Here is a 13,115-nt window from a genome sequence, read left to right on the forward strand (position 1 = left end):
TTTTTTCTTTAATATTCAATGGAGGGTAAAAGAGGAATTTTGTGATTAAATTTTAATGACGTGACTTATAAATAGAACTAAAAAAATCTCTCTCTCTCTCTACCCTATAAATAGGACTAGAGAGAGTATTAATTATGCACATCTAACTCCCATTATTAAACTTTTATGCTTTATATTTACATATTAATTATGCATCTAACTGCCATTATTAAACGTGGATGTCATGACCTTACCTTCTTTTTAAAAAATTTGAACCAAACAAATTAATAATTTTATCAGAAAATATATAATATTTAATTATATATTTTAAAAATGTAATTTATCACAATATTTTTAAAAAATATGTATATGTTCACAATAATATTTTATTCAAACATGCTTTTAAAAACAATTACTTGATACTCCCTTCATCCTAAATTATAAGGTACTTTTAAAAGAGTTTCTCTATCTCAAAATATAAGATACTTTGAGTAGAGTTAAGTTTCATTAAATGCACTAATTTCAATATTAACCTTCCTCTCTCTATAATTAATTTCCCTTCTTTTTTTTTTCAATATATTAAATTATGGGTATTTTTAAAAGTTTATATTTTTATTTTGGAAAGATAAAGTTGTTAAGTGTATTTAATGAGATTTATTAGTATATAAGATTTTGTCCAAGTGTCTTAAACTTTGGGATAGAGGGAGTAAATTATTTTAGATTCAGGCTCTAAGAAATTGAACATGATAGTCCAATTAAGGATGAATTTTCTTATCAAATTAGAAAAGCAAAGAAAATAAATTTGTTTTTTTATTTAAAAAATAATTATCATTTAAATAAAGTTAGATCATTGACATAAACTGAACCATCTAAATTTTTTAGGGTTTTTTAATTTTTTTTTTTTATAAAACTAGTGTAGGTCCTCTGCATTATTTAGACAAACAAATAAATAATGGTTCGTTGAAGTTTTCATATTATACATATATGTACAATATATATTGAAGATAAATCCGAACTGCAGAGAACAACTATATAAGTCATATACGTTGTAGACTTTAGCCTCGCGCACAATAGTGCCTTGTTGTACAGTGCGCGTGCAGAAGATAGCCATGGCATCGTCTTTGCCTGCAAACTTGATAACCTGTGATCCATCTTCGTTGTGTTTGCAAGAGCTCGTTAAGAATCCTCTTCCCTCTCTTCCTAAACGCTACATTCGTGAAGATCATTATCAGCTCTCTGAAACCCTCACTGATGCAACACCAATACCCATTCTTGACATGAACCACTTGCTCTCTGGAGAACACACAGAGATTGAGCTCCAGAAATTGCACTCAGCTTGTAGAGACTGGGGTATATTTCAGGTTAGAATTCGCCTTCTGCTGTTTCGTTTCTCTTTCATTTGAAGTTTGTTTGATCCCAACCTCACATTATTCTCTTGCTGAGTACAAAAGAACAAGATGATCACCGCCATGTATAAAGCGTTAGAATATCATTTGGATGGTTCTTTGAGTTTATGCTTCTTGATTATTTCTTATTTTCATGATTTTTTATGTGAGCAGGTTGTGAACCATGGAGTCAGTGAGGAGGAGCTAGAGAAGATCAGAAACGAGATTGAAGGATTTTTCAGGCTGCCACTGCAAGAGAAGATAAAGTACAAGATAAGGCCAGGTGATGTTGAAGGCTATGGAACTGTAATTAGATCACAAGATCAGAAACAAGATTGGTGTGATAGGTTCTACATGACCATCAACCCCCTCCACAAACGAAAACCATATCTTTTCCCACAGCTCCCTTTATCCCTCAGGCTCTCTCTCTCTCTCTCTCTCTATATATATATATATATATATATCTCTATATATATATATGCAAGTATGATAGATTGATTTGAGATGAAGGAAAATGAAAATAATCAAGAATAATAGAAAAAGAAATTAGAAAACAAAACAAGCAACAAAGTAGCCAAATTAATGGAGTGAGTGGGTAAAGATAGAAAGAGGGTAAAAATAGAAAAGACAAACTGAGAGGAAGGCAAATTAATACCAATTCTTATTCATTCAAAAGGCATACAAAGCAAATACGTTAAAGCGTTATTTATAGACCTTAACCCAACCTAAAAATAAAAGTATTAAAAGCATAATATTATATAAATCCTAATATTTAAATGCAAATATTCTAAAATAATTTAAAAGATAACATAGTAAAATAAAAGAGATTCAAATCAAACCCAAAGATTATTCTAATAAAATAAAAATATTAAATCTAATTAATTCTATATCCCACCCCACAGCAGCATACCAAACTAGCCTGTGGCTTTGATTACTGTAAATATATGTGCAGGACTGTCTTGGATTTATACATACAAAAGGTGCAGAATCCAGGAATGACACTTCTGGGTCTGCTGGAAAAGGCTCTGAAAATGGAGGAGAGAGACATGAGGGAGGTGTTTGAGGATGGGATGCAGTCATTGAGGATGACATACTATCCTCCATGCCCAAAACCAGAGCAGGTGATGGGGTTTGGTGCTCATTCAGATGCTACAGGAATCACTATCCTGAACCAGGTCAATGGAGTGAGTGGCCTCCAGGTTAAGAAAAATGACATCTGGCTTCCCGTGAACGTCCTGTCTAACGCCCTCGTTGTCAATGTCGGAGACATTCTAGAGGTTAATTTCTCATCATTCACCATCATCATCATCGTTCAGTCCTTTTGTTAAAGCTTCTATGCATGCTAGCTCTATACGATTAAAAACGCCTACGTGGCCGTGCAGATTATGAGCAATGGCGTCTACAAAAGTGTGAGGCACAGGGCAACAGTGAATTCAGACAATGAAAGGATCTCCATGGCTTTGTTTTTCCTCGCCAAACTTGAGTCTGAAATTGGACCTGCAATGAGTCTGATCTGTCCAGAAAATCCTCCTTTGTTCAAAAGGGTTGGAATGGAGAAATATGTAAATGATTTCTTCTCTAGTAAACAGCAAGGGAAGTCATTCTTAGAGCACATGAAGATCAAACAAGAATATCTCACCAGTACTATATAATCATCCGTTGTTAATTAGCATAAGTGTGACTCTGGGTATATCTATCATCTTGTGTATGTTAAGGTGGTTAGGACTGAATAAAAGTGACATGTGATAAAGCGTATGTATTAGATTCCTGTGTGTAACTAAAATGTATTGTGTTATATATACTGCATTATATTCCTGAATAGTTTAAATAAATCTACGTCCGATCATTCGCAATGTCATACAAGAAAATTCAAGAGAACTAGAGAAAGAAATTATTTTATATATTCCACGTGGCTCTTCCTGGTAACGTGGCTTTCCAACCTTATCCGGGTAGACGTAGACCTACTGGGTAAGACTATTCTACCCTTTGACTTTTGAAGGTGAGGCTGAGGAATGAATAATATGACGATCCCTTGTGTGCAAATCTCGTAACAGCAGTTTCTAGATTGGTTATGTAATATCTGCATGGTGAGACCGATAGTTGCGTCTTTTTAATGTAGAAATAAATTTCCTATGAATTTTGAAATTACAAGGAATGTCTCCCAAATGTTCAAACAAAGAGAGACGAGTTCTTAAGAGCTAAGATTTCTACATTAACATGACAATTCAAAATCAAGACCCCGAAGGCTTTGATTGAATAGAAATATCAAAGGGTACAGAATTACCTATCATCCTGCAAAATTAACATTTTCTTTTCTTTTTTGAGAAGAATATGCTAATATGGAAATAAGAGATGATTGTTTAAGTGTAATGACCATGAATTTAAAAAAAAAATTTCAAAAAAATTAATTAATAAATTTTTTCTTAATTAATATTTTATTTAAATTAGTTTATAGCAAGTGGAGAGAGATAATTTAATAAAATTTATGTTAGTATCTTTCTTAAAGGTTCAGAGTTTGAAAATTTATTAAGCAAAAGTTTGATTTTATTTTGTTTTAAATTATAAAAACACATTTTGTCTTTTTTTTTATAATTTTTATTGTGTCTTTTCTTATAATTTTTTCAAGTATTCATTAATATCAGATTTTTCCTCCCCCACCACCATTCGAACACCAGACACTAATGAAAGAGTAGGGAATTACATATGTGCCCTTGTTCCTATAACTCAACAAAAATATCCAAAGGAGGTTTGTTGTAATTTTTCTGAATGGTTTCATTGCTCTAGTTTTTCCTTCCCTTTTCGGTCAGCTTCACGGACAAAATTCAAGGGAGCTTGTGTCTGATTTTCTTTGCTCTTCTCCTCTTCGTGTCGCACTTCCTTCAAGCTCGCCTTGGTGTTGTCATCTCCCCATCGCCGGCAGATCATCCTCTCTCTTTCCCTCCCTCGTTCTTCTGCTTCTGTGGAGTCAAGCAGTTAAAATTCCTCCTCTGTTTCTCATGTTATCGAACCTCTTTTCTCTTATCCTCCATTCTGTCCGATCGAGGTAGCAAGCATGCAAAGAGCTGAGCTACTGTTGCAAGTCTGATTGTGTTACTTCCATCCTTGTTCACGGTATCATCTCCTTATTCCTTCCCCTGTCTCTTGCTGCAGACTTTTCTGCTTCTCTCTCATTCGTACAGTCACAGATTTAGGTGCTGAGCTCTTTTCCCTCCCTATTTGAATTCCCAGAATTTTCCTTTCAGCTTCTGCCATTATTGATCGAAGGTGAGGCACTTTGATTTCTCTCCTCTTCTTGCGTAGGAATTATGTGTTGCATATGGATGACCAAAAATTTTGATTGCCTTCCTTTATGTAATTGTTGGTTCTGCTCATGAAAAATATTGGGTTGCCTTTCTGAGTTGAATTGATTACAATACTGATATTATGAAATTTTTGGAAAATGCAATTGATGAAAACATAATTTGATTTTAGTTGGAAATTAATGCTGTTTGACAAAATGCTTGAAAGGAAGAATTTTGGTAAATGGTGAGAAGCAAATGTGATAATTGTACTATTGATTTTTAGTATATCTACAGAATGTTGGGGCAAAGTTAGAAAGAAGTTTGTTAGATTTGTAGCGAGTCTAACAAAATTCTCTTGTATATTATATGGAGATTGAAAGAGGAGCTTTGTATTAAAATTGACATTGATGCTTATAAGATGTTTGATAAAATGTGTTAGAGAAAGTTTTGTTTGTTTATGTATTTTCTAAAATTGCAATCACTCTTATAAATCGCATTTGATTTGGATATTAATTATTTGTGAGTTTAATTTGAGCATTGTGAGAAATTTGTCGAATATGGAGTTAGTGTGTCATTAGAAGAATTCTTACGTTATATGGTTGCATAGGAAAGTGAATATATAAAGTATTGAAAGGATTGGAGAAATTGAGAATTGATTAATTAAATTATAATGATTTAAAATCTAATTGATTATAGTGTTACCAATATTAGAAGATAGTTTATTTGGTTAGAGTAAGACCATTAAATTGTTTTAATCTTGAATAGGGTGCTTAGAGGAAAGGAGACTTGAATGAAGTCATAAAAAATAAATTATAGTATTTGGGCATACTAAAAAGTAAGTGGATAATATTCCAACTAATTTTTTAATAAAATTATTTTTTTGAAATATTATATGTTTATGTAAATCATTTTGATAACAACATTGTTAAGTATGAGATAGTTTGTAATTTAAATATTTTTGTCTTGTGAAATTATTTTTATTAGCTTTAGCAATTTCTAGTCTCTCAATAAGGCAAGCATGAAAATTTTTATCAGCTTTAGCAATTTCTAATTTTTCAATAATGCAAGCATGAAAATTAGTAATGAAATTTTATTCTGGCAAGTTTTGATACTTAAAAAAAATGCAAGTTTGACTTTGAGAATGCAAATTGTATTTTGATGGTGATGATTTTCTCGCATGTTTGAAAATAATTCGGAGGAAACTTTATATAGAGCATTAGTTGCTAACAGCAATATCATTAGCTCTTGATGCGCCATGATCAATGACTAGCTAGTTCAATTTTTGTAAGTTTCGTGCTTACATTTGTTATTCATGCATGAGTCTTGTACTCACATTTGTTTTTTAGTTTTAAGTCGTATTTGGTTAGTATTAACCTCGTGGATTGTGTGTCCACATTTGTCTTCATGATATAAGCCGTGTTTAGTTGTTTACTTTCATAGACTGTGTATCCACATTTGTGAATTGATATGATAAATTCTCAAAAGTATGAATTTTTAGTTAATTAATGATCTCATATTTTAATTTTTTTTATTATTAGTAAAATGATATTATTTTTATTTATTTAATCTATTTGATTTGTCAAGATTGAATGTTAAAGATGATTTGTCATTAAAGATCTAAAGTTTCATGTAGTTGCATAGAAATTTTATTCTAAGTTTACTAATTTTATTATATTGTATTGCTTTCTCTTTAATTTGTATAAACATTATAAAATATTCATTTTTTAATCCTACAAATTTTATGGTTGGGGCATTATTCTCTAAAAAATATTTTTTCTGTCTCAGATACATTTATTGGTGTTGTACCTTCTGCTGATCATCAAGTGGCTTTAGTATTAAGTTAAAGTGAAGAATAGTAGATCAAGTCTCTTCTGATGTACATTTAAATTCATGTATTATATTTTGTAAATATTATGTTAGGTGCTCTACATAAGCTATAGTTAGAATCCTTATTTTATTAAAGATTCTGTTTGCTGGTTGAAAGGAGCTGAGTTTTTGGTTGTTATGATATTTGTTCGAAATATTTGTGTTGTAAAATTTTGAAAGGTCCTATATATAGAGGAGACTCTGCCGCAATTTTCACAAAAGTATTAATTATTCATTTTAAAGAAAAGTATTTTTAAAAAAAATGAGAAGAATTTCTTGGAGTAGGCTTGAGGGACAAGTGATCAGGCGCAAATTTTGTGCCGGTCACGTTTATATTTTTAGGCGTGACATTAAATAGTAAACAAGTAAGAGTAAATCAAGTGCAACTTCACGTGTAACCTTGTATCCTGCATCACCTTTGAATAATTCTCAATCAATCAGTTCTATCTAACATGTATATAAAACCTGCATAACATAACTCTACCTCTAATGCAGTCTGTGTCGTAGTGTGTCAAATACTCTAAGGTGCCGAAACTCATTGCTACAAAATACACATAACAAAGTGGGTCTTCCAAAGCGCTTAAGAATGAAATGTTCTAAAAAGTTAATGTTGCTTTTTATTTAAAGTGCTCCGATATGTTAAGTATTTCAAAGCGCAACCAAAAAATATGATTAATTATTTTTTTAAAAAATTAAGCCTTTATGAGTTCTCTTTGTAGGAGCACTTCTAAAGGCACAAGACTTCAGAAGAACTCAAGGGCGCTCCTAAAGGGTATGCTTTCTGAAGCGCTTTGCAGAGAGTGCTCCGAAAGCCTTTAACAAGCGCTCTTGAAGCTTGACCTTTCGGAGCGCTCTCTCTATGTGTTGCTTTCATATTACTTTTAAGAGTGCCCGCTCATTACTTATATGTTGCTTTCCTTTCATATCTTATGTAGTATTTTGTTAGAGTAAGATTCTTGTATTTTACTATCGAATAAATAAAAGATTTAATTGAAAAGTAGTTAGAATATATTATTGATTATATTTTATAGGTACTTAGATTTTAATGTTAAAAAATATTAATAATTTTATCTGTTAGACTTGTTAAAAATTAGGCTATTTAATTAGAAAATTAAAATTATTGTTTTAATTTTTTATATTAAAATTAGTCATTTTTTTAAAGAGACGTAAGGAAAAAATTTAAGAAAAACAAAATTAAAAAAATAGACATGGCCTACGATGAGCACTCCCATAGGCTGGACATACGGGAGTGCTCGCGTATGCCATGTCTATTTTTTTTTTTTTAAACAGTGTTATTGATTGAGGTTGCTTCATTTTTCTTTTCTTTCTTTTCTTTTCTTTTATTTTTTCTTTTGGGTTTGGCCATCTTCAGAAGATGGCCAAACCATGACGTGGTAAATTTTGGGTTTTTGGGAAACGTCAGTGGATAGCCCACAATGTTTATAATGAGGGCAGAGTTTCCAGAGAGCAACAGGTTTATCTTTGGTTTGATCCAACCAAGAAATTCCACGCCTATTCTGTAGCATGGAGCCCACAAAACATATTGTAAGAAGCGAGGGACATACACCTCTCCTGAACCAACATTTATTTTATTTTTTTAAACAAATATTTTTCTTGCAATAGAAAAATTATACAAACTATTAAATTTTTTTTTCCCGCTGAATATACATTCATCCTAAGAACATTACTAGATATGTGAAGCATGCTTTTCGTCTAAACGTACCTTCACACGCATGGTATAGATATTCATTATTGACTTTTTTTCATTGATCCGTAATAAACCAAGTTAATCTAACAATATCTCAAATTAAAATGGCCTGAGTAGGAAGCCTCGCACAATTTTTTGCAAAATAAATCTTAAAATTCTATCATTAGTGACGAAGTAATTCTTTTAGTTTAAATGTCATTTGTGCCTCACTTTCACAATAATTATTTATAATTCTGCAAAATGTCAAAAATCATAACCCTTCTCGCCATCAAGCTCCGCATAAGGGGGGAAAAAACAAGGATATGCGAGTAATAAAACTCAAATCCTTTGTACATCATAGAGACAATTAAATTAAATGACTTAAATAATTCAGATCAAATCAAAACGATGCAATTGTCTCTGTAATTTACTTGGTTATTAAATGTGTTTTTGTTCTATTTTCAACCATGTGAGCAGCTTCTTGCACTACCCCAAAAAAAAAAAATGGCGGTAATTTTTAGTCGCGATGAAAAAAGTTACCACCAAAAGTCTACTTTTGTCTCTATAATTTATGTAATTAATTTTTGTCACCGTAAAAATGTTTTCATAAAAAACTAATTAAAAAGTTAAAAGTAATGTATGTAATCACTTTTGGTGACAATAGATTGTAGCTGCCAAAAGTATTTTTATAAAAATTAATTAAAAAATTAAAAATAATTTATATAATTATTTTTAGTGGTGACAAGTTGTTGCCACTAAAAGTATCTTTATAAAAAATTAAAAAAATTGTGTAATATTACTTTTAGCATTATTTTCATAAAACAATACAAAAATATTTTTATAAAAATTAATTTATGTAATTACTTTTAGTGGTAACATTGTTGTTATTAAAGGTATTTATATATAGAATAAAAAATAAATTATATATAAGATCAATAATGATTACTTTCTAAAATAATGATCTTGCTAAGTTAATATTTTAATAATAATCTTATTTTAATAATTACATTAAAAAAATTTCTGTTGGATTATTTTTTAATAATGATCTTATTAAGCTACTACACATAATCAAGCTAAGTTATACATAAATTATAAATGAATTATTTTTAATAATTTTTTATGAATTATTTTAAAAAATTTCTTTAAATTATAATTAGGCTAAGGTATACATAAATACTTACTTACATACACATAAATTGCATTGGAATGTTAAAGTTGTATAGATATTATAAAATACAAATGGCATTACAAACTATTTGACACATTGTTCACTTGATGTTTGGCTTAATATATACATAATGTTTACTCTATTTGCTAATATCTACTTTTCACTACCACAGGATTATTTAAATAAGACGCTCTATATTTGATGATTATTCATAATAAGAAACAAATAAAATAGGTGAAGAATACTTAACAGTTTTTAACTATAAAATAAAGTTGGCTGTAATATACGTTGCATTGTTACTTGACCTGTAAAAATTGTCAAGTATTAACAAAAAAAAAAGCGACAAGTATGAGGGTATTCTTGTTCTTCAAATTACTCAAATTGTTTAATTTGTTAATGTTAAATTTGTTGGGATTATTATTGGATAAGAATTGTAAACTTGATTGTTTAATTTATGTTAATATTTAAATTATGGATGAAATTATGCATAAACTTGTTAAGGTTTATTCATTTTAAATTGTAAAGTTACTAGAAAGTATTTCCTATTTTTTTTTAGATTGACTCTGTTAAAGAGACTGTAATGGAAGTTTAAACTAATTTAGATTGAGTCAAGACAAAATTCTTTCTATTTGATTATGAAACATCCATTTAGATTTTTAATTTAGATTTCTTTTTGTTTAGAATTTACTTTTATTTTATCACATATTCACTCATTTTCATCTAAAAAATAATAAAAAATAATTGTTTAGAATGACTATCAACAAAATTTATATGATTAAAATACAATGTTTATTAAAATTTTTTAAGACAATTGAAAAATTGTAGATAAAATATATTTTTAGTAAAAGAAGGGAAAGCATTTAACTTGAGAAAAGATAAAAGTTTAATCATTTATTTATTAATTTTTGAGAAAAATATGGAAAAAAGTAAAATATATATATTTAATGTAAACTTGTAGAATACATACTTTTAAATAAATTATATACTTAATTATTTTCATTTAAAAAATAAAATTAAAAATTAAAAATTGGTTAAAATGTTTATAAGAAAATTATTTAATATTTAAAAATTATTTCATTTTAAGTTCATTTTCCTAATAAAAATAGTATTTACTACATCAAAAATAATATTTTATTAAAATATATATATATATATATGTATTCACAAACACTCATATAAATTATTTTATCATATTAATAAATGAAAATAAAATTAAATATATATGTATATATTTCTAGTAATATATTATTTGATATATGTGCATGCAATTAAATAATATATTTCTAATTTTGCATTTAATAACTGTAGGTGTATTTCAATTCAACTGACAAAGAAAGAGGATTTAAGGCTTAGGTGGTGAAGGTCATGGGCTTAAATCCTGACTTGGGTATATTTCATAATAAATATGTGACATGGCACATGGTGGCAACATGGTGTGACATGGCATAAGTTGTCAGGTGACATGGCATGATGTGGTGCACACATAGCAAGGTGATGTGGTACATGTTGTTGCATGAGGAGGTGCATACGTGGCAAGTGATATGGCATGAGAAGGTGCTGATGTGGCATGAGATGGTGCTTTTATTTTTTTTTTTAAAAATGACTTTTGGCTATAACAAAAGGTTTTTAGTGGCAACTTTTCGGTGGTGACAAACATAGTCGCTGCCAAAAGTACTATGTTTGTCACTACCAAAAACCGTTAACGATGAGACTTTTGGCGGCAACACTTTGATGATGAAAAGTTACTGCTAAAAACCTTTAATAGCAACTTTTAGACTTTTGACAATGACAAAAATCATTTTTTTATAGTGTTGATGGACAACATTCTAATACAAATGTACAAGAACTATGAAGCCATAGCTGTTCCCTTCCCTAATAGGCAACTAATGAAGCTATATGCCAATTTATGGAGTGCAGACTAGTGGGCAACCAAAGGAGGGCTTGACAAAACTAACTAGTTTTGTGCTCCTTTCATTGCCTCCATTAGCAACTTCAATGTCACTCCTATCAATAATCTTCCTAATAACAATGCTAAGCAGCTCCAAACTCTAAACGCTAATGGTGAAAATCTACTTAGATGGGTATGCAAGTATTATATGGTTTATAACTATTGTCAAGATCTCAAGAGGTTTCCTCAAGGTCGACCATGTAAATGTAGGCCTTTTGGTTTCTATGCTCCTTTAAGAACGATAAACAATTTAACACATTTATGTTTCAAATATCTAGAATGTTCATATTGTTGAGGTCATTGATGTGCATGGTTGTAAATGATTCCTACCTATAATTCATATCTAGGTTAATGCACAAAGGCAGTACCTTTTACAATCGTCAAGCTATTATGGACTCATTAGCTTGTGGTTTCTTTCCCTCCTCTAGTTTATTTCTCTTAGTTGTTTTTAGGAAAATCACAATTAAGGACCCTTGAAGGACATTAATCCCAATTGAGAATAATGAAAATATAGAAATCCCAATTAAAGATCTTAATTGGGATAAAAAACATAGCTAAGTTGACAAAATTGCCCCTTCATTAAACACCAAAAGGTAACAGCAAAATAGCTTATCTCGTGTTCTCTGTTTTCTTGTTTTTAGGCATAAAAAATCTACTCTTATGTGCTCTCGTGCATGAAAAATGTGGGAAAAAATTAATGGAGTGGATTATCATCTGTGTCATCATCTACTTCTCTTTTGGTAATAAGTAATTACATGCATTGTTTCTTTTACATCTTCTCCTCTGTCATGCACACAAGAAAAATCTATAATTTCCTTTCTCTCTCTTTTACATCTCTGTCATGCATACACAAAAGAATGTTTATATCTTTATAAATTCTATCTTACATTGTATCTCTTTTATAGCTAGGAAAAAAGTAATCTTCTTGATAATAATAGATTATATATATAGACACACATAATAAATGATTTTTGAGAACGATACTATTAAAAAGTTGAGTGAAAAGTAATAAAGATATATCATGGATGCTGAATTTTTCTATTCTGTGATGAAAAGTGAATTGATGTTAAAAATGCAGTATAGATGTTGAATTATTGTAGGAATAGTTAGGATTATAGGAAAGATAATTGTCAAGTAAGAAATTTGTATATTGTTTTTGTTGTTCCAGGTTTGTTTCTCATATAGCAAGTACTTTAGCAAAAGAAGTATTTTGTCATTTTCAATGTTGAAGGACATTTGTAAAAGATTCACAAGGAAGAACCTATGAAGGTGGGAGATTAATTTCTAAATTGATTAGAGAAGGCATGAATCATGAAGAGCTATTGAAGATGGTGTCATTAGTGATAAAAGTTGAAAGTATTACAGTTGACTTAAAATTTTATAGTGAAGTTTAGTAAAAACACATACGTAGATCTGTTAGATGATGATGGAGTACAAGATTTGATAAAGTATAATGATGAGTCAACACATGTGTATATTGAGAGAAATGATAATGAAATACATGGAGCAATGAATTATTCGATGGAGTAAGTTGTTGTTTTTAGTTATTTATGTTTTAATTAGTTTAATCATCATTTATATTGACTCATGAGTAATTTTGAATCCAAGATGGAGGATTTCTTACCATAGTCAATGCCAAGATCTCCCTATAAGCAAGAGCTTGAAAGTATATCACTCTCTTTGTCATGTTCAATACAAAATGCTCTTGCACCACTTCTTGACGTTAATTCAATAAAATGGAATGATTTTTTATGGGTATTGGCTAGACATTTAAAGATTCAATTTATTTAAAAATTCACTA

At 29.8% G+C, this 13,115-nt stretch overlaps 1 protein-coding gene and 1 pseudogene across 1 annotated transcript; both read left to right on the top strand.

Moving 5' to 3' along the window:
* The window catches only part of LOC129305478 (xyloglucan endotransglucosylase/hydrolase 2-like), a 53,486-nt pseudogene extending 41,877 nt beyond the window's left edge, over positions 1-11,609 (top strand).
* On the top strand, positions 1,083-3,126 carry LOC129306947 (codeine O-demethylase-like). Its single transcript, XM_054947773.1, has 3 exons — positions 1,083-1,340; positions 1,539-2,641; positions 2,747-3,126. Exons 2-3 carry the CDS (start codon positions 2,309-2,311, stop codon positions 3,014-3,016), a joined length of 603 nt encoding a protein of 200 aa, XP_054803748.1. The 5' UTR covers positions 1,083-1,340; positions 1,539-2,308; the 3' UTR covers positions 3,017-3,126.
* Positions 11,610-13,115: the final 1,506 nt, after the last annotated feature.

The sequence above is a fragment of the Prosopis cineraria genome, unplaced genomic scaffold (genome assembly GCF_029017545.1).
Source record: "Prosopis cineraria cultivar Desert tree isolate PC_DT_omini unplaced genomic scaffold, ASM2901754v1 PC3, whole genome shotgun sequence".
Lineage (NCBI taxonomy): Eukaryota > Viridiplantae > Streptophyta > Magnoliopsida > Fabales > Fabaceae > Prosopis > Prosopis cineraria.

Excerpts from the sequence above, each read along its gene's own strand:
- LOC129306947 (XM_054947773.1), top strand. The coding sequence starts at position 2,309 with ATGTGCAGGACTGTCTTGGATTTATACATACAAAAGGTGCAGAATCCA. Across the intron at positions 2,642-2,746 it reads ATGTCGGAGACATTCTAGAG|ATTATGAGCAATGGCGTCTA; the intron begins GTTAATTTCTCA and ends GTGGCCGTGCAG.